This window comes from Corylus avellana, chromosome ca3, assembly GCF_901000735.1.
Source record: "Corylus avellana chromosome ca3, CavTom2PMs-1.0".
Lineage (NCBI taxonomy): Eukaryota > Viridiplantae > Streptophyta > Magnoliopsida > Fagales > Betulaceae > Corylus > Corylus avellana.
In genome coordinates this window covers 31043650-31062027 of record NC_081543.1, presented here as the reverse complement: position 1 = coordinate 31062027, position 18378 = coordinate 31043650, and the positions used below count along the sequence as shown (strand labels likewise).

Below are 18378 nucleotides of genomic sequence, written 5' to 3'. Positions count from 1 at the left end.
TCCATAATCATAAAGTTGTATTTGGATTCAGTTTTCTTCTAGCATGTGCAGGATTAATATCTGGGACTACCAAGCGATGTTGTGCGTAGGACCCAAGATGTGCCCAATCTTTGGAATGAACGTAGTTACCAAAGGTCGCTTCCTCTTCCTCCAGCTACCAACTGGTCGGATCAGAGGATTTATTCTTTGTTTGAGATCCAATGGTGTATTTATTGTTGTACCTTAATCAATTAGTGACCACGCCTCATGAAGTGGAGGTCATTAGTTTGAATCTTGCACCCATGTTCTTCCCTTGTGCGAACATGTAAAAAATAATAATAATAATAATAAATGGTGTATTTATTATCGATTATCATGTCATTCAATAAAACAAAATTTTGATGGTAAAGGGAAGGCTCTATTTTGTTAATGCTTTTTAGAAGGTGGTTCATTGCCCTGACCCTTTGGTTCGGGTGCCTATTCTTTGTGAATACACGAAATTGAGCAATTGGTAGCAATAGGTGGTGCGTATTAGATGAAGCAGCCCCCATAGTAAATTTATTTATTTATTTTTATTTTTGTGTTCTTAAATCCCAACCACCCCCCACAAAAAAAAGGGAAAGATTGATAAAAAAAGTAAGCGAAGAGACATTGGCTTGGTTTTAGATTTCTAGTAATACACATACTCTTTATATGCATTTTAGAAAATGTATGTAAAAATCACATACATTTTGAATAGATATTAATTTAATAAATTAAATTAAAAAAAATTAAAAAAAAAATCTTTTAACTTAGGAGAAAAACTTTATTCTTGCGACAAAAAGGATTTAAGGTTTTATATTTTTAATTATGTTGGACGACGTTCTTAATATTTTAGTTTTTTAAACTATAAGTAAAATTAAGATTATATTTCATTTTAATTATATGAGTCAAATGATAAATATTATATTTCCTTAAATCGTATGTTAAGATGATGAAATTTAAATTGTCAAATTAAAAAAAAAAAAAAAAATCGAAATTTTTTATCCCAAAAGTCCACGATTACTCGATTAGTCACATTTCCCAAAGCGCGAGAGATTAGATTCTCCGTATCCAAAACCCCTCTCTCTCACTCTCTTTGGCTCTGCGCTCATTACATACTTGGCGAGCCATGACTCTTCTCACACTCACTTCATTCTCTTCATCCACTTGGCTCGATCTCAAGCCTCCTCTCTTCCCACCTCCACCACCGCCCACTACTTTCCTCTCCTCCCTCTCCACCCTTAAACCCCACTCCCAAAAGGTAAAACCCATAGTCTAGCTTGTATAAAGTATTTCTCGGCAACCAAACAAAGAGTGACTCTATTAATTATTCTTTTGGTTTCTTTTGTTAATTATACAGAAGAAGAGGATTTGGAACAAAACGTGTAGAGCAGAGTTTGCCCATGACGCACCATTCGCTGCCGCAATCGGTGCTTGTATGCTCAGCTTGCTGGTTTTTCCGGTCACCGGTAAAGCTCCGGACAGTGATGGTGATTTGGCTAATATGAGGTTCTCGGTTATGGGGATCATTAGCTTTATCCCTTACTTCAATTGGCTGGTAAAATTCTTTTCTTTTTTCTTTTGATTCTCTAACTATGAAAATTTCTTGGACCTTTTTTTTTTTTTTGTGGGTTATTAGTGTTGGGTGTTTGCGTGGCTGGATAGTGGGAACTGGCGTTATGCAGTGGTATACTTGGCTCCATACCTAAGGTTTTATTCTATAATGTCTTTTAAAGCTTTTCTTGTTTACCTTTTTGTATTGGAGAAGCTCAATTTTAGTCTTTGACTTCATTTGCTCAGTATGATTGTAGCAAGTAATGTGTGATTTCGTGTCATTCATGTAGAACAAAGTTTCATTTGGTGTGATTGTTTGTTGATGGACCTGATAGAATGTGTACTTCACATTCAAAACTATTGTCTTCTTGCATGTGATAGATCATAATTGTCAATGGTCTTGCCTGTTGGTGCATTGGCTCTACCACCTGGTTTAATGAACCATGTGATTTTTTTGATCTCTATGCTTCACGGTAATTCTTGTCAGACGAATGGTTCTGCTTCCTTGTTTTGTAGTTTATGAGATGTCATTAGGATTTTGAACATGCTTTCCTTAGAATAGCTACAGTTTTCTTCTGATCAGCAGTGAAATATTTCAGTGGTTTCTACTCTAATGCTGGCTTCATGGCCAGCATACATAATTCCGTTGAATATGCTAACTTTATGTTTTGAAGTTACAGATATGTAATTTGATGTTTTAGAATGTCTGGTATGCCTGATTACCTGATATTTTTAATGCTTTTCGGGTGGCATGCAATCTTCTTAACTGCGATTTGGGGCCATGAGATACATGATTCTTTTGATCTCCTAATGTATTAGGTCAATCTTGTCACTGTCGCCTGAGGAGAACTGGCTGCCTATTGTCAGCATTGTATTATGCATAATTCACATTCAGGTAAAACTTTATCAAATGTTGGGTGCACTGTTGATTAGGGGTTCCAAAGCACACAATTTTTCTTCCCCCCATCCCCTATTAAGTAGAACGGTTCCTTACCACATTTAACAAATAAATTAAATTATGAGCAAGCAAAATAGAGAGACTAAAGATCAGTAATATCATGGTCTCTTGGTTAGTAGTGATTCAATGCAGGCTCTTGAACAATGGTTTAGAGTTCATCATGATGGAAGCCCCTGAATTCTCGTATATATATATATATATTTGTGATTTGGACTTTTTTCTTTTTTATCATTTTCAGCTGGAAGCAAGCATAAACAATGGAGATATTCAGGGCTTTCAATTATTTAGCAAGGCTGCAAACCACCTTGCATCAATGGCTAGAAAGAAAGACCATTCAAAGGGGCATGAAGGAATTTCTGAGGAGGTATTAGCTACTGAACCACGTTTTCTAGAATATGGAGGATTGATTTTCTATTCCTGTCTGACATAGGCTTTAACTTCTAATGTGAAGGGGAGGAAAGCAGAGAACATTAATTTGCCGTCTGCTGACGAATAATCAAGAAATGAGATTTCTAGAATATGGAGGATTGATTTTCTATTCTTGTCTGACATAGGCTTTAACTTCTAATGTGAAGGGGAGGAAAGCAGAGAACATTAATTTGCCGTCTGCTGACGAACAATCAAGAAATGAGATTTCTAGAATATGGATGATTGATTTTCTATTCTTGTCTGACATAGACTTTAACTTTTAATGTGAAGGGGAGAAAAGCAAAGAACATTAATTTGCCGTTTGCTGACGAACAATCAAGAAATGAGATTCGGAGGTGGAGCGTTCTCAAAAAACCATCAGAGGATCGTGAACCCTCAAATGAAGATTGGTTAGATGATGAGAAAAATCACTAGCAAGTCAGCAACTAAGCATTAGATATGAATTTTGATTGACGATAATGCAAGCTTGGAGAGAGAGAGAGAGAGAGTAATTCCTTCTAAGTAGACAACCCGAGTAGGGTTAAGAGCGCTGCATGGTTTCATCCTCAGAATGCATTTTGTATTCTACATCTTCATTGTTTATTTACTGAGATTTATATATTTCGATATTATGCTATAATGACATTTTACTGGTTGAATTTTGAAGCAAACATTGTACAAAATAGGATGAATGTGATCCTGACTGGTCTTGATGACAGCTTCTTGCTTATTATTATTGAGAGAAAATATTCAAGTAATTCATTGTCAAACACTTGAACTTCATAAGATCTTCAGGTAATCCATTGCCAAATCTTGGGATTCCAACCCAAGATTTATTCAAATCCTTCATTCAAACAGTAACATTAGGCCACAACCAAAAATCGCCATCACCAGCTGTGGCCTACACCGCCCAATGCAATTACTCCCAGTTCTCCATTGTAGCAAGATCTGAAGACATAAATTTAGTATATGGGTAATGCTACTGTTTACACCCATTGCACACCAACTGACAAGACGTGCTTTTAATAATTTCTCACGTCAACTACTAAAAAAAAGGTGAACCACTTAAAACACACCACGGCAATAGGTGTAAAATGGGTGTGAACAATAACATTACTCTTTGCATATATATTACACATTGTAGCTTGAAGTAGGACATGGATTATCACCTTGAAAATATGGCATTAGTATATGTGGACATCACCTTGAAGTTGATCTTTTGATAGGAAAAGGACTAAGTAGCCTCATCTTAAAACAATACTCTAGACCAACAGCAGCAAAAACAAAAAGAAGAAGATTCTCAGACACATAAACAGCTCCATCAAAAGCATGTGAGAAGAAGCTTCCAGTATTTAGTTCTAGAGGTGGTCCACTGGCCAGCATGGAAAGACCTGCATTCATTTTTCATATTAGAACCTGAAAGTAGAAAAGTTTTCCAAAATCATAGAATTTCATTAGAGTAATACTATTCAATAGACTATTATACGATTACTATACAACTTCATTATGCGACAAAGAAAATCAGCACTTGTAAAAAAAAAAAAAAAAAAAAAAAGGATTCAAGGTTGATTTTCATTATTGTGTTGATATGCTTGAAGCCTTGCCCTATTGGTTACTTTTACACTACATTATATTTCATACCTTTAACAAAGCCAAAAGCTGCAGATGTCCCCGTCTTAAGCTGAACATTATCAAAGTCTCTTCTTATTGTATATCGAAATGTAACTCCAAACAGAGCACAGCTGACCAAGTTAATTGCTACAGGAAGTATGAGTTGAGAACTGCTTGTCACCTGAGTGAAGGAGATGGGCAGCACTGCAAGGGTGCCAACAAGGGCAGAAATAAAACCTGCTTTTATGGACTCCAATCTTTCCTCATTTTTGTCAATTTCTTTGCTCTCTTTCTCTACAAAAGCATCTCCGTCTTCAAATCCATCCACATTTAGTGCTAGAGAGCGCTTTGCTTCTTCAACCTTTTCTCCTGCTTCTAATATCTCCCTCTGACATTCAGCAATCTTAATTGTGCACAGCATTGAACATCATTAGTAACAAGAAGTTTCTCAACAACTCAAATCAAGGAATCAAACAAAGAGCTGTCAAAGAAACATGGTAGTCTGTTGGGTTGAAATTCGCCGAAGTCCCTACACCGGCTTTGGCTGCACGAAGAGACAAATCCCCCACAATAGGGAATGTATGTGCTTGTGATGATAAAGCAATATCAAATTGTTTCAGAACCATATAATTTCAATAATCTTTTGGAAACAAGGTTCAAAATTGTTCCATCTTCATTCCACTGTAAATTGAACTACCAATAAAAAACTATATAGGCAATGATTGGATGATACAGGAGTCCTGATTCATCAAAGCATGACATTAGAGTGAAAACCCTCTTCTAAACCCTAAATCTAAATATTAATACAATACAAGCAAACTCAGACCACTTCATTCAGGTGTCCAATAAGTTTCATTATGCATCATGCAGATTTTAGTTTTACTACAACCAAAAGATACCCATAATGTCCAAAATAAAAAGAGACCTTATGCATAAAGAAATTTATGCTTTTACTAAACCCTAAAGCATAAAGAAATTTACAACAAATTGTCTAAATTTATATTACCCACATAATGAAAATCATCCAAAATGTCTAATTCTTACTCATTAGTCATTACTTCAGCATAATGAAATCATAACATGTCCTCAAAATGAAGCATAAGCATAATTGGATTATGTGACAGACCTCGGAAGCTCTGCTCTCAAGCTGGTTAACGTATTCCCTCATCAGCTTGGCCTCAAGTTCTTGTTTTTCAATCTCCGCAAGCTCTCTCTTGGCCATCTCCACCCTCTTCGACGCCTTCTCCAACCCATCAAGCAAACCCCTGTTCTCTTCTCTGTTCAGCAGCTCCTGTACTCGCTCGTCCACTATACCCGCCAGTGAATCCTTCAGATTACCACTCTCCTCCGAGCTGTTGCATTTCACGATTACGAGCCGAGACCTTGAAGAATAAGAAGAAGAAGAAGAAGAAGCTCTGCGGAAGATGGGTGATGTGATGGAAAACTTTCTTGAAGAGAAGACAGTGTTGGGGTTTGGAGAAGGAACCAAAGTGGGTTTGATTGTGGTGGACATGGCGTCCATCAAACAGCTTTGCTTATCCTCCTTTTTCACGTTTCAAAGACATAACCAACACAAGTTTTGAGATCTTTATGTTCCTTCATTTTGCTTTGAGTAATATAAATGGGTTTTCTCAAAAAAGTAATATAAATGGGTGCCCTTTTAAAATAGGAAAAGTAAAAAATATAATAAAGTCATTATTTCACTAAAAATAATGCTTAAAATTTTGAGAAAAAAGTTGGGGGTTTTATTGTTTTGGGTATTCTACTCCTTTTCCCTTAAACCCATTTCTTCTTCCTCTGAAACATTTATTTCTTCTCTTCCTCTTCCCGAACGAGTTTCAGCAGACCCTAACCCTCTCTTCTCTGTTAAAAATTCTATCTCCGACCACCGCACGCCTGCTGCCGACTAACCGCCATTCACCCTTGGTTTTCGACGAACCACGACCGTTCTTCTCCTGCTCTCTCTCTCCATTTTCGCCGTTGCAGGACAGCCCAGCCACCTACAGAGGTAAGCTTTTTTCTCTCTCTCTCTGTTTTTTCCCTTTCGATTACCTTGGAATGTAATACTGCTCAACCCCATTTTGCTTGATTGATGAATTTCATCGAACGAACGGTGCGTATCTTCAACAGGATCTATTTCTTGAATCATTCTTCTTGATTTGTTTGGTCACACTCCTCTGCTCCTTTCTTGAAATACATCTTGTAGAATCGTGGATGAAGAAAGACATTGATAAAGAAAGAATATTGATTGAAAGAATCTTGAATTCTTCTTGATTTCTTCCTTGCTTTTTCTTTGTCACGAACCTTTTTTAAAGACATTGATGAAGAAAGAATATGAATATTGATTGAAATAATGGTTATAATTGGAAAAGAGCGGATTGATTCTGTTAAATTATTTATGTTTGGATAATTGAGTCCATCAGTAAAAGATGGTATACTTAGCATGCCCACTATTCTGTCTTTTTAAATCAATTGAATCTTAATATGCCTAAATTTCATCCATATTTCTTGATAGTGAATAGGCAGCACCTACCAAGCAAAGCTTTATTGAAGAGGCTGGGTTGGTTCTTATCTTTTTTTTCTTCTTCAGTTTTGTTGAAATGGATTCTTAAGAGCAAGGAAATACATCTTTCATCGACCTTTTAAATCAGAATTATAATGAACCGATGGGATCTCCATGTCCAAATGTTCAAATGTATGAACCAGAAGTTGAGATTGGATCCAATGTTAAGAAACCACGACGTGGGAACTTTAGCATTGAAGAAGATATTCAACTTATATTTGATGATGCTTTTGACTTTGAATATGAACAAGCCAATGAAACTCTTGTACAAGTTTCTCACGACCATACCCCTAGATTTGTTGAGTTTATTCAAAGGCATTTGAGCATTAGAGACCGTCAAATTCATTCTCAGCTGCAATCCGACCTGGTGGAACACTTGTGGCAATTGCATGGCCAATCTTTAGAATTATTAGTTATATTGCATATATTTATTTTTGTTATTAATTTTAAGAATTAGTACCTGTATGTGAGATGAATGTTCCTCATATGTTTTTATTTTATTTTTTTTATGAATGATTTCTATTTATGTGTTTGTTTTTCCCTTTAATTAAGTGTTGGCAATAATATAATAAAAAAATAATGAGAAATAATATTTTAAAGCAAGTAGAGAATAGAATAGAAAGTCTGTTGGAGTGTTTAGTTAAAAAGCAATTGCTAAAATAAAGAGTTGTACTTTTTCACTAGGTAAAATACCTAATGTTGCTGGAGATGCTTTAGGGCATGCTCGCGCTAACCCGAGGGTTTAACCAGAGGCTTTTCACCTTCCACAAGCAACTCACTCGTCCTCTCATGGCCACCAACGCTCCCCTGAAACCCTTGAAGCGCGTGGGCACCCACAACGGGAGCTTCCACTGCGATGAGGCCCTCGGCTGCTTCATGATTCGCCTCACCAATAAGTTTTCAAACGCTGAGATCGTTCGCACCCGTGACTCCCAGGTTCGTTTCTCGAAACGTTTTCCTGTTTGGCTTCCGAGAAAACGGTGGGAAAAGAAAAGCGAATTGAAAGAAAAAGTTGAAGTCTTTCTTTTTTGGGGGTAAAACATTACTTATAAAAAAGAAGTTGGGAGTCTTTTGGCAAAAGGGTGTTTGTTTTTTTTTTGGGATAAGTAATTATGATATAAAGGGGTGTTTGTCTCAAACCTGCTGTTCTGGGATTTTCATAAAATTCATTAGCTTAGTGGGTTCTTAGTCAGTAACTAAATGGAGCATTATTTTGTTCGAAGATTTATGTGGAATTGTTGGGTTGAATTGGTTTATGTAGAGATAGAAGTTTTTGTAGTTAAGACTGTCTCTTAGGGACTGAAATGGAGGTTTTGTTTGAGTGTTCTATGAGAATGTGATTTTTATTTTAAAAAAATGGTTTGGAGGTTTGCAGGTGTTGGAGGGTCTCGATGCTGTTCTTGATGTTGGGGGCGTGTACGATCCAACTCGGGACCGGTATGATCATCACCAGAAAGGGTTTGAAGAGGTTTTTGGGCACTGCTTCTCCACTAAGCTCAGTAGTGCTGGTCTTGTCTACAAGGTAATCTCTCTGTTCAATAGTGCATATGGATGGTTTACATGTGGTAAATGAATGCATCTAACACAGCTTGGTTTAGTGTTATTTGACTAATGATTCGGTCACATTTTTTGAATTTTACGTTTATTTTTTGTTGTTGGTATTTTTTTTTTTGAGCGTTTTTTGTTGTTGGTATTTAGCATTTTGGAAAGGAGATAATAGCTAAGGAGCTTCGAGTTGATGAGGAGCACCCGGATGTGCATCGCTTATTTTTGGCTGTATACAAGAGCTTCATGGAGGTACTAATTTCTTACACATTGGTGGTATTTCTGTGCATTTATGAGATAAGGTTATTTCCAATATAGTTTTTTGTTACTTCCTCGGTCTTTTAGATAAAGATGCTTTGAATGACTTCTAAAATAGCCTAATATTTTTGGAAATATCACTAAAGATGGCTTCAATTATGTTGAATTCTTGTAGGTCCTAACTGGTGGTTAATGAGATTTCAGTAAATTTTTTATTTATGCTTGCAGGCAATTGATGCTGTCGACAATGGGATAAATCAGTATGATACAGACAAGCCTCCGAGATATGTGAATAATACGCACTTGTCTTCAAGAGTTGGAAGATTAAATTTGGATTGGATAGAACCTGATCAATCACCTGAGAAAGAGAATGAGGCCTTTCAACGAGCGATGGCTCTGGCTGGCAGTGAGTTTTTAGATGTGAGGATTTCTCATAGTTGATGGATGTTTATGAATTTGTTTTTTGTATTTTTTTTTTTCATTAACACATTTACTTTGCCAGCCACCTGCAAGGGTATTAGGATTTAAAGGGTTCATAATTGTTGTTGTTATTATTATTATTATTTTGCTCGTGCGTTTATGCATACAATATAACAACCTTTTTCAACTTTCAGAGTGTTCGGTTTCATGCAAAATCGTGGTTACCTGCACGGTCAATTGTAATGGAGTGTCTTGCAGCAAGACGGGATGTTGATCCTAGTGGAGAAATTATGGTTTTAACTACATTCTGTCCTGTAAGTTGGCAATACTTGTCTCCCTCTTGGCCTATGGTATGGAATGCCGTTAGTCTAAAGCCACTTCAAATCCATATTCATTGATATTTGTCGGATGTTCATCCCTTTGATCTGTCTAATACTCCAATTATGTCTTTTTCTTCTCTAGTATAGGTTTGAATTTCTATAATTCTTTGTATTTCGTGTCATAGTTTTTTTATCTGGTAATGGTAGAGAAATTTAACAACCAGTGCAATTGAATTGCTTTTGATTTTTCTTGAATGAAAGCATGTTGTTTAGGATATCAGCTTCTATATTGTGGTAACCATATCTACATCAATTTTGTTCTCATTCAGAAAATGTTATGTGATTTTCTTGATTAAAAGGATGCTGCTTAGGATATCAACTCCTATTATGGCAAACTGTAATGTCTATCAATGATATACTTGATGTTTCGGAAGTGTTAATGTGATTTTTCGCCCTACAGTGGAAGCTTCACTTATTTGAGCTTGAGGAGGAGATGAAGATTGACCCTCCCATCAAATATGTTCTTTATCAGGTAGTTACATATATCTTCTCCAATTTTTATCCTTTTTTGGGTCCTTCAGATGGATGGGATGTATTTTGCCCGAGTAGATCAGGTAGCATGATAATTTTTCGTATCATTTTTCTTCTGTAAAGTTTGGAGCTTCAAGCTTTGAAAAGAGAGAGGAACTCTTTTATGTTTCCAAAGGAAATAAATTATCTATCATGAGAATATATGCATGTGAATAGAGTTTGGGGGATTTGTTTACTTGTTAGTGTTCTAGCGCTTTTCTACACTTTTCTTGATCTCAGCCAAAAAGCTTAGAAAGGTATTTCCAGCATTTTTCGGTCCAGAGGACAACTTTTGCCGAATCTCCTGATTCTTTGGTCCTATGCGATAAGAAAGAAATGCAATTAGCTTTAAATGAAAGGTTGCTATGATAAGTCCTAAGCATACCCTGTTTAATATGGAGTTAATTCTCAGTTGTGCAATGATGAAGGGGTGTGAGAGAGAGAGAGGCAATGATATTTTGTTAACTATCATCAACTTGGTCTGAATTGGGGCCAGTTTGTCTCCCGTTGTTCTACTTAAATTAATTACTTTATATCACAAGGACATCAGATTATTGTCTCCAACCCTTTGTTTTTTTTTTTCAACTTCTGTCGTGTTGTTTACCAATCTCGTTTTATATAAGTTTTCCCATATATCTCCATATGGCATATATTTTTTCAAGAGTTCTGAATATACCTATTGCAACACAATGTCCAGGATGACAGGAGCAAATCTTGGAGAGTGCAGGCGGTGGCAGTAGCTCCTGATAGGTTTGAGAGCAGAAAGCCTCTCCCTGCTCAATGGCGAGGTCTTAGGGATGAAGAACTGTCGAGGGAGGCAGGTATTCCTGGTTGTGTTTTTGTCCACATGAGTGGGTTTATTGGTGGAAATCAAAGCTATGAGGGTGCTCTGGCCATGGCAAAAGCTGCTTTGAAGTTCTAATCAAAGAAGAACAAATTGCATTAGCATTTTAGCATGATATACCAATTTTGCTTATGACTCTTTCCATTTTATGTGCCTTGGGCACCAAAATTTTATAGCCCCAAGTGAACTTTTCAGATCTTGTTTAGATTGCAATCCCCCATACAAGACTATTTATAGACATATCTGTGATTTTCTTGGTCATTGTGATCAACTCGTCTCACAGAATTTTCTTCATCATGTATTATTTTCTGTCATTCTTCTTTTAACTCTTTTTTACTGTTGACTGTAAAACGAGAACGGTAGTAAAATGAGGTTTCATACTATCATTCACTCCGGTGCTCATTATCAGCATCATCAGAGCCGTCCATCAAACGGCATCATTTGCTAACAGTTTTGAAAAACACACTTCTCTTAAAATAATTAACATACAATTTTACAAATACTTTCCAAATAAATTCTAAAAGGAGATAAGATTTCGTTCACCAACCCCTAAGCAATTGGAGCTGGTATCACATTGGTGTCTGGGGCTGTTGCCGTTGAGGATGTGAAGAGGTTTAAGATGGGTTTAATGGAGGGCTATGATGAGTGATGATGCTGATGCCAAGGATGGTAAGGATGCTGATGAGAAGTACTGGAGAGAATGAGTAAAAAAGAATTTAGAAAGGAAAAATTGGAATAATTTTTGTTTTATTTTGTTTGTAATTATATTGGTCTTGTTTCTGTCTCCTTTATTTGTTTTATTAGCTTATTGTCGAAATAGAAAATGCAAAATGTCCTGCCATCATTTCAACAATACCTTTGCAAACTGATGCAGGGGTACTACGACTATTAAAAGTAATCTTCTTAATGGCGGATGTGACCACCGTCAATGGTTGATCGCGCCTTTGGGCCTCTCCAAGCTTACCTTAAGGAGTTGTGGGAGTGATGTGTTCACCGTGACTTTTAAACAAAAATTACAAATCTCGGGTTAATGTTAGTAAATATTGAATAACACTGTTTTCCTTTGAAAATAATTTAAATTTTCAATGACTTTTTCATTTGTGGGAATATTCAAATCACGGTGTGTTGGAGTAAATCCATGATTCTTTCTGATTTTGTGATAACGAAAATTTAAAGGAGATTTTATTTTCAATAGGTTTGGTGAGAAGATCAAATTGTGGGATTCTTCTACAGATTTTGAACTGCAAATAATTAGCAATGGGGTTTCGTGTCCTTTGTAGTATTTTTTTTTTATTTTTTTTATTTTTTCATACTCAAAGATTTTCTTATTAAAATATCCATTATGACATAAATATCAAACTTACTGTCCCACATTATTAAACAAAAAGGGTAAAACCTATTTATCCCCTTAAACTACCACCATAATGATAATTTACTTTCAAAATTATTAATTGCGACAATTTACTCTAAAAACTACCAAAACAATGACAATGTACTCCCAATACTAACAAAGTGACAAAATTACTCATATATAATTTTCAATAATAAAAAAAAAAACCCTTAAAATTTTGAAAAATAAATAAATTTTAGTATTTTTGTTTTTATTTTAATAAGGGTAATTTCATTATTTTGTTAAAGTAGGAGTATATTGTCATTGTTTTAGTAGTTTAAGGGGTAAATTATTGCAATTGATAGTTTGAGAAATAAATTGTCATTAGGGTGATAGTTTGAGGGGATTAAGTGGACTTTACCCAAACAAAAATGAAACAATTCCACTCTAATCGCAGCATTTAGTGTAATCAATTAAAGCTAAAGATATGATTAAATTTGGTAGCTAGTATTCTGGAAGCTACTTTTTTTCTTTCTTCCTTACCTTTGAAACAATAATAAAAATTTGGGTAAAGTTATTCATCAAACTACCACTCAATTGACAATATTAAAAATAAAAAATGTGGGGATAAATACTATTTTATAAATGAGAGAGAGAGAGGGAGAGAGAGAGAGAGCAGTTTGTAAAAAACACGTTTGTTTTGTTTTAAAAAATTACATTTTTTATTTTTTTTATTTTTTTAAATAATCACTTAGCATCTCGTCCCAGCTTTACACGCCTCTGAAGTTTCCAGTTTGAATGGAAAATCTGAGAACTTCCACGTACGCTTTTTCCGCTTCCAACGCTTCCTAGAATTACAAACCCAACAAAGAAAGGAATCGTAAAAGCCCTCCTATATAAACCCAACTCCCTCATAAGCAATCATCACACAATTACATTACAGATTAATTTTACTTCCTCATAGATATCATATAAATCCTCCGATCCTCTTACAAAGCCGCCGCCGCCGCCATGAATTCCCTTTTCAGTGCCTTCGACTTCTTGTTTGCGGAGATTCTGGGTCAAGCCCTGAGGGAATCCTTCTTCCCTTCTGCACCCAAGGGCCGTACTACTGCTGCTGCTGCTCCTAGTAGCAGCGTGAAGTCGCAGCTTGATGATGGGGTTGTCAAGAAAGCTACAGACAACGCGAGCAAGAAGCAACAGCCGTAGAAGACGATGAGGAGTTGGATGGGCTCAAGTACTGTTTGGAGACCATCGTATATTCTTCTTAGCCTTTAGATTTGAATTGCGCCGGCCGTCCGGCCATGTCAATGTATTGGTTGTATGGCCGATGCGTGATATAGTGATAGGGAAAATACTAAAGTTTTGAAATTTTCATTCTTGTTCATTCTTTCGATCTAATTGATTCAATGGTTCTGATTGATTAATCTCAGTTTCTTGTTTCTTTAATTTTAATTCTTATTCATTTATCCACCCAACAAGGAAGAACACCATCACTTCACCGACTCCACCGTTTGATTTCTTGCTAATTAGTAATTAAAGTTTCTTTTCTTTTCGTCGATTAATTATTTTGTTTTATCTTTTTGTGTAATACGGCAAAAGCTCATCTGAATCCAATATGAATACTTCAACCAACCAACCAACCAAGAGTTGGGCCTTTGTGCTAAACTACTAATTAGGCTCAAATTCTTCAAAGTTACTATAAGAGTTCTTGAAGTATTTGAAGTTATCTTGTTTTTACTTTATCCTAAGTAGATTAGTTTAATAAATATCTTAGAGTAATAGTAGTTTAATTGCTTAAGGAGACTTATCTAGTTTCAATTATTATCCATTAGTTATTTGAAAAATATTTTAAGTTTCCTCAAAATCTAGGTTATCTCATAATTTAAATTCTATTCTCGTTAGGTCAAGTTTAGGCACAGGGAAATAACAAACCCTTTGAGAACGGCGGTGAGACCTCTTTGGAGTTGTTTTTAAATAGAACCGATTGTAATATTTTCGTGTTTGGTTCTCACTCAAATATTGTTATAAGGAGAGGTTATGACCACCACATCTATGATCTTGTGGAGGTCGGGGTTGAAAATTTCAAGCCGGGAGTAATTCAAAAAGATAAGAAACTAGCTCCACAGATTGGCAACTAGCTAGCTCCACAGATTGGCTTAAAACCTTTGATTTGGGGAGGATTGGAGAATGTAGAAGAGTTGAAACATTTGAAGGTAGTTTTGCTTGATCTGTTGCGGCCGGGGACAGTTTATAGAGAATTTAAATCTTGTGAGGTACAGTGATCTGAGGAGACGCGAATATTCACGTGGTCGTTGGGGGGCTTTTCAAGGAGACGTGAATATTCACGTGGATGCGAAGAGGTTTAAGCTGGGCCTGATGATGGAGGATGTGAAGAGGTTTAAGCTGGGTTTATTGGTGGACAGCTAGTGGAGGAAAGAGATGAAGAAGAATAAAATTAAGATATACTAGGAAACATAGAACTTAAATAATCACGTACTATTGTTGTATTGGCTAACTTTATATCATGAGAGCATAATAATGTTCAATTCAACTTGTATTGCCTGAATCAGTTTATTATATCAATCAGGTAATGTTAAGCTAGATTCAACAGGGTACTGTTAAGTTTGTCTTGGATTAAAACTCTTTCTTCTTCTTTAACATTGCTAAGGTTGGGTTCTAGTCGGATTTTGTTTGGTTGATTGATTATTGATCCGTGCTTTTATTTTTATTGTATTTGGAGTTTTAATTGACTTGTCAAATGCTTATTTTTTTATTTTATTTTATTTTTTTTAAGCAAATAAGGAGCGGGTACAAGGATTAAAACACCAAATAAGGGGTGGACACCCCAACAATACATCCAAAACGAAAATTACAGTACAGAAAATACACACAAATAGTAGGCAATTGGTCATAAATGACCCGGGCTGTCAAATGCTTATTGAAGCTGTAAAAAAGAGAGCTTTTACGCCGCTCTTTTATACTATACTTGTTGATGTGGCGCATTTTGACAGTCATGCCAAGTGTAAAAAGTAGGTGGCTAGTCGAGATTTAACCCTAGAAATTATTTTACCACAAGTACTGAAACATACTTTTGAAGTTCCAAACAATGCCTCCTCTTACATCTCACTACATCTCCGTTCTCTCAATCCTCAGGAAAAAAGTCATTCACTTTCACCACTACCGCCTTCAAATCCCAAAACTCCATGAGCATGAGCACACTCTAAGATGCCTCCACAATCTCCACCCCGAAAACCCTCAAATCCCGTCTCCACAATGGTGATACCCTCTACGGCTTCTTTTTCCTCAGCTTCTCTCCCACATTGGCCGAGATCGCCGACCTTGCCGGCTACAACTACGACGTCGTCGACATGGAGCATGGCACTCGCGGCGTCTCCAACGAGCTCTCCTGCCTTCATGCCCTCGCTGCCCTCCGGCTGCCTGAGAACTGCCCCGGCCACTTGGGATAATGTTAAGCTAGATTCAAATGCATGCAATGCATGGGTCAAAATTGGTTGATTCATAATCAAATACTAAACAAAATAATTCCTTTTTACAACTTCTTATATCTATATATGTTTGTAATTAACGCTGCAAATACTGAACGCTAGTTTAGAGAAGGCCAAGCTCCACTACAAATACTGATCAACATTCTCGGTGATTTCGAAGTACCAAACAAAAGACCCCTGGTCCATGGACCATGGCTACTCTCACCTGTTGCTTCATTCTCTCACTTTGAGATCTTCTACAAAGTATTTATCTTTGATTTGAGATAACTGATTACCCGTTACGTCTTTCCGGTTTTGAAGGCCTTGTTTGAAAGAAAGTACACGAGTAATGTCTTTGGCGGAATGAATTGTTTATTCCATACAATTAAGGGAGATCGAAAATAATCTCTACTCTAAATTAGACCAACTCCACGTGAAGAATAAAAGAAAAACACAACCAAGTCTAATTTAATCTCTGTAAAATAAAGTATTAATTAAATTAGACTTGGAGCTCAGCTGAGCAAATCCAGCAAAGATCGGATCAACACCCCCTCTGCTTTCAATGCCTTTAAGAACAATTACCTCCGTTCTAAAAGATACTATTCTACTGACTCTATTCTACTCAAACATACTTTTGAAGTCCTTTTATATCTAGCTACAGCATACATCTCCGTTCTCTCAATCCTCAGAAAAAAGTCCTTCACTTTCAGTTTCACCACCACCGCCTTCAAATCCCAAAACCCACAATGAGCATGAGCACACTCTCAGATGTCTCCACAATCTCCACCCCCAAAACCCTCAAATCCCGTCTCCACAATGGCGATACCCTCTACGGCCTCGTTCTCCTCAGTTTCTCTCCCACATTGGCCGAGATCGCCGGCCTCGCCGGCTACGACTTCGTCGTCATCGACATGGAGCATGGCCCCGGCGGCGTCTCCAATGCGCTCTCCTGCCTTCACGCCCTCGCTGCCACGCGTACGCCTGCGATCCTCCGGCTGCCTGAGAACTGCCCCACTTGGGCAAAGAAGGCCCTGGATCTTGGCCCACAGGGGATCATGTTCCCCATGATCCAAACCCCAGCGGCCGCCAAGCAGGCTGTCTCGTACTATCGCTACCCTCCCAAAGGGGTCCGCGGCTCCGCCCACACGGCCGTGAGGGACTCGAGTTTCAGTATCAACAAAGGATATTTAGGTAATTACGCAGAGAAGTTATTTATCATGTGCCAGGTGGAGTCCGAGGAGGGGGTCAAGAACGTGGAAGAGATTGCGGCCGTTGATGGGGTGGACTGCATTCAAATGGGGCCGCGCGATCTGAGTTTCAGCATGGGGTACGTGGGAGACATGGGGAACAACAATGTGAGGGAGACGATGAGGGTCGCCGAGAAGGCCGTGCTGAGTGGTGGGGCCTACTTGGCTGGGATTGCGTCGCCGTTCGATCGGTCCGATGATATGAGTAAACGTGGATATCACATGGTGGCTGGTAGTGTGGATGTAACGCTGTTCAGGAGCGCGGCCGTAGAGGATGTGAAGAGGTTCAAGATGGGTTTGACGAAGGGCAAATAATGAGAAATAACGGTCTGTTTGGAAGGAAATTTTAGAATAATTTCTGTTTGTATTGAACGGAATAAATATCTCATCCTCAATAGTAAGTAGGGTTGTCAACCCGGTCCGATTTCCCGATTTTTGGCCAAAACCGGAACCGGAACCGGAACCGGAACCGAGACCCCGGTTAACCGGGGTCCCGGTTCCCGGCCGGTTCCGGTTTTACCCGGTCCGGTAACCGGTTTTTGAAAAAAATTAGTGTTTGGGGCTTATTTTAGGTATTGGGCCTAAAATAAACCCATTATTTTTTTTATAAGTTAGCTCATTTTAAAAAAAGTTATTAATCTTTTTGTCTAAATTAAAGAGGCTTTATTGTGATTGTTTCAAATAATTAAAAATTAAACTTAAAAAAGCCTAAAAATCCTAAAAAATCAATGTTTTTGCCTATATGAGCCTTAGAAATAAAAAAATCAAATTTTTTAAAATACCCTAAAAATCATTTTAAATTAGATACATAAAGAAAACATTAAAACAATTAAAAGTAAAAACAAGTATGTAAACAAACCAACATGCACAAGAAATAAATACCCCTTACTACAACAATTCAAAACCCAAAAAAATAAAAAATAAAACAAGTAATTAAATAATCTACCAATCAAAAGAAATACACTCACAATAAAAATAGTTCACAAAACATGAAGATTAATATATATATATATATATATATATATATATATATATATATATATATATATATAATTTAATAAAATAAGACCCGGTTCCGGTTTTCTCGGAATTTTCCGATTTTCCGGTCCCGATTCCGGTTTCCCGGTTATTTTTGACACCCCTAGTAGTAAGGAGATAACATTAAGGGAACTGTGTGTATTTCTATTTGAAAATGATGTTGTCGTTATTTGATAAATTGTGATATTATCTCGTTTTGAGTTGAGTTTTATTGTCTCTTAGTG

At 36.9% G+C, this 18378-nt stretch overlaps 4 protein-coding genes across 7 annotated transcripts; 3 read left to right on the top strand and 1 right to left on the bottom strand.

The window, feature by feature from the left end:
• The first annotated feature begins 1122 nt into the window (after positions 1–1122).
• Positions 1123–3934, top strand: LOC132174643 (uncharacterized). Of its 2 annotated transcripts, none has more exons than XM_059586277.1 (6): positions 1123–1261; positions 1361–1558; positions 1640–1710; positions 2374–2449; positions 2751–2876; positions 3212–3934. In XM_059586277.1, the coding sequence occupies exons 1-6, from the start codon at positions 1130–1132 to the stop codon at positions 3353–3355; spliced, it is 747 nt and encodes a 248-aa protein (XP_059442260.1). In that variant the 5' UTR covers positions 1123–1129; the 3' UTR covers positions 3356–3934. The 2 variants fall into 2 exon arrangements, with proteins under 2 accessions (XP_059442260.1, XP_059442261.1); XM_059586278.1 differs by having other exon boundaries at positions 2964–3275.
• A 131-nt stretch (positions 3935–4065) lies between these two features.
• Positions 4066–6138, bottom strand: LOC132174642 (uncharacterized). 2 transcript variants are annotated; one of them, XM_059586276.1, is made up of 4 exons: positions 5658–6138; positions 4713–4934; positions 4562–4601; positions 4066–4311 (listed from the first exon to the last, which is right to left on the bottom strand). In XM_059586276.1, the coding sequence occupies exons 1-4, from the start codon at positions 6051–6053 to the stop codon at positions 4121–4123; spliced, it is 849 nt and encodes a 282-aa protein (XP_059442259.1). In that variant the 5' UTR covers positions 6054–6138; the 3' UTR covers positions 4066–4120. The 2 variants fall into 2 exon arrangements, with proteins under 2 accessions (XP_059442259.1, XP_059442258.1); XM_059586275.1 differs by having other exon boundaries at positions 4562–4934.
• A 118-nt stretch (positions 6139–6256) lies between these two features.
• On the top strand, positions 6257–11328 carry LOC132174641 (uncharacterized). Of its 2 annotated transcripts, none has more exons than XM_059586273.1 (8): positions 6257–6539; positions 7812–8030; positions 8470–8616; positions 8793–8891; positions 9126–9317; positions 9512–9631; positions 10098–10169; positions 10905–11328. In XM_059586273.1, the coding sequence occupies exons 2-8, from the start codon at positions 7815–7817 to the stop codon at positions 11127–11129; spliced, it is 1071 nt and encodes a 356-aa protein (XP_059442256.1). In that variant the 5' UTR covers positions 6257–6539; positions 7812–7814; the 3' UTR covers positions 11130–11328. The 2 variants fall into 2 exon arrangements, with proteins under 2 accessions (XP_059442256.1, XP_059442255.1); XM_059586272.1 differs by having other exon boundaries at positions 6258–6539; positions 7779–8030.
• Positions 11329–16496: 5168 nt separating this feature from the next.
• On the top strand, positions 16497–17440 carry LOC132176621 (uncharacterized). Its single transcript, XM_059588879.1, has one exon. The coding sequence runs from the start codon at positions 16616–16618 to the stop codon at positions 17429–17431; it is 816 nt and encodes a 271-aa protein (XP_059444862.1). The 5' UTR covers positions 16497–16615; the 3' UTR covers positions 17432–17440.
• Positions 17441–18378: the final 938 nt, after the last annotated feature.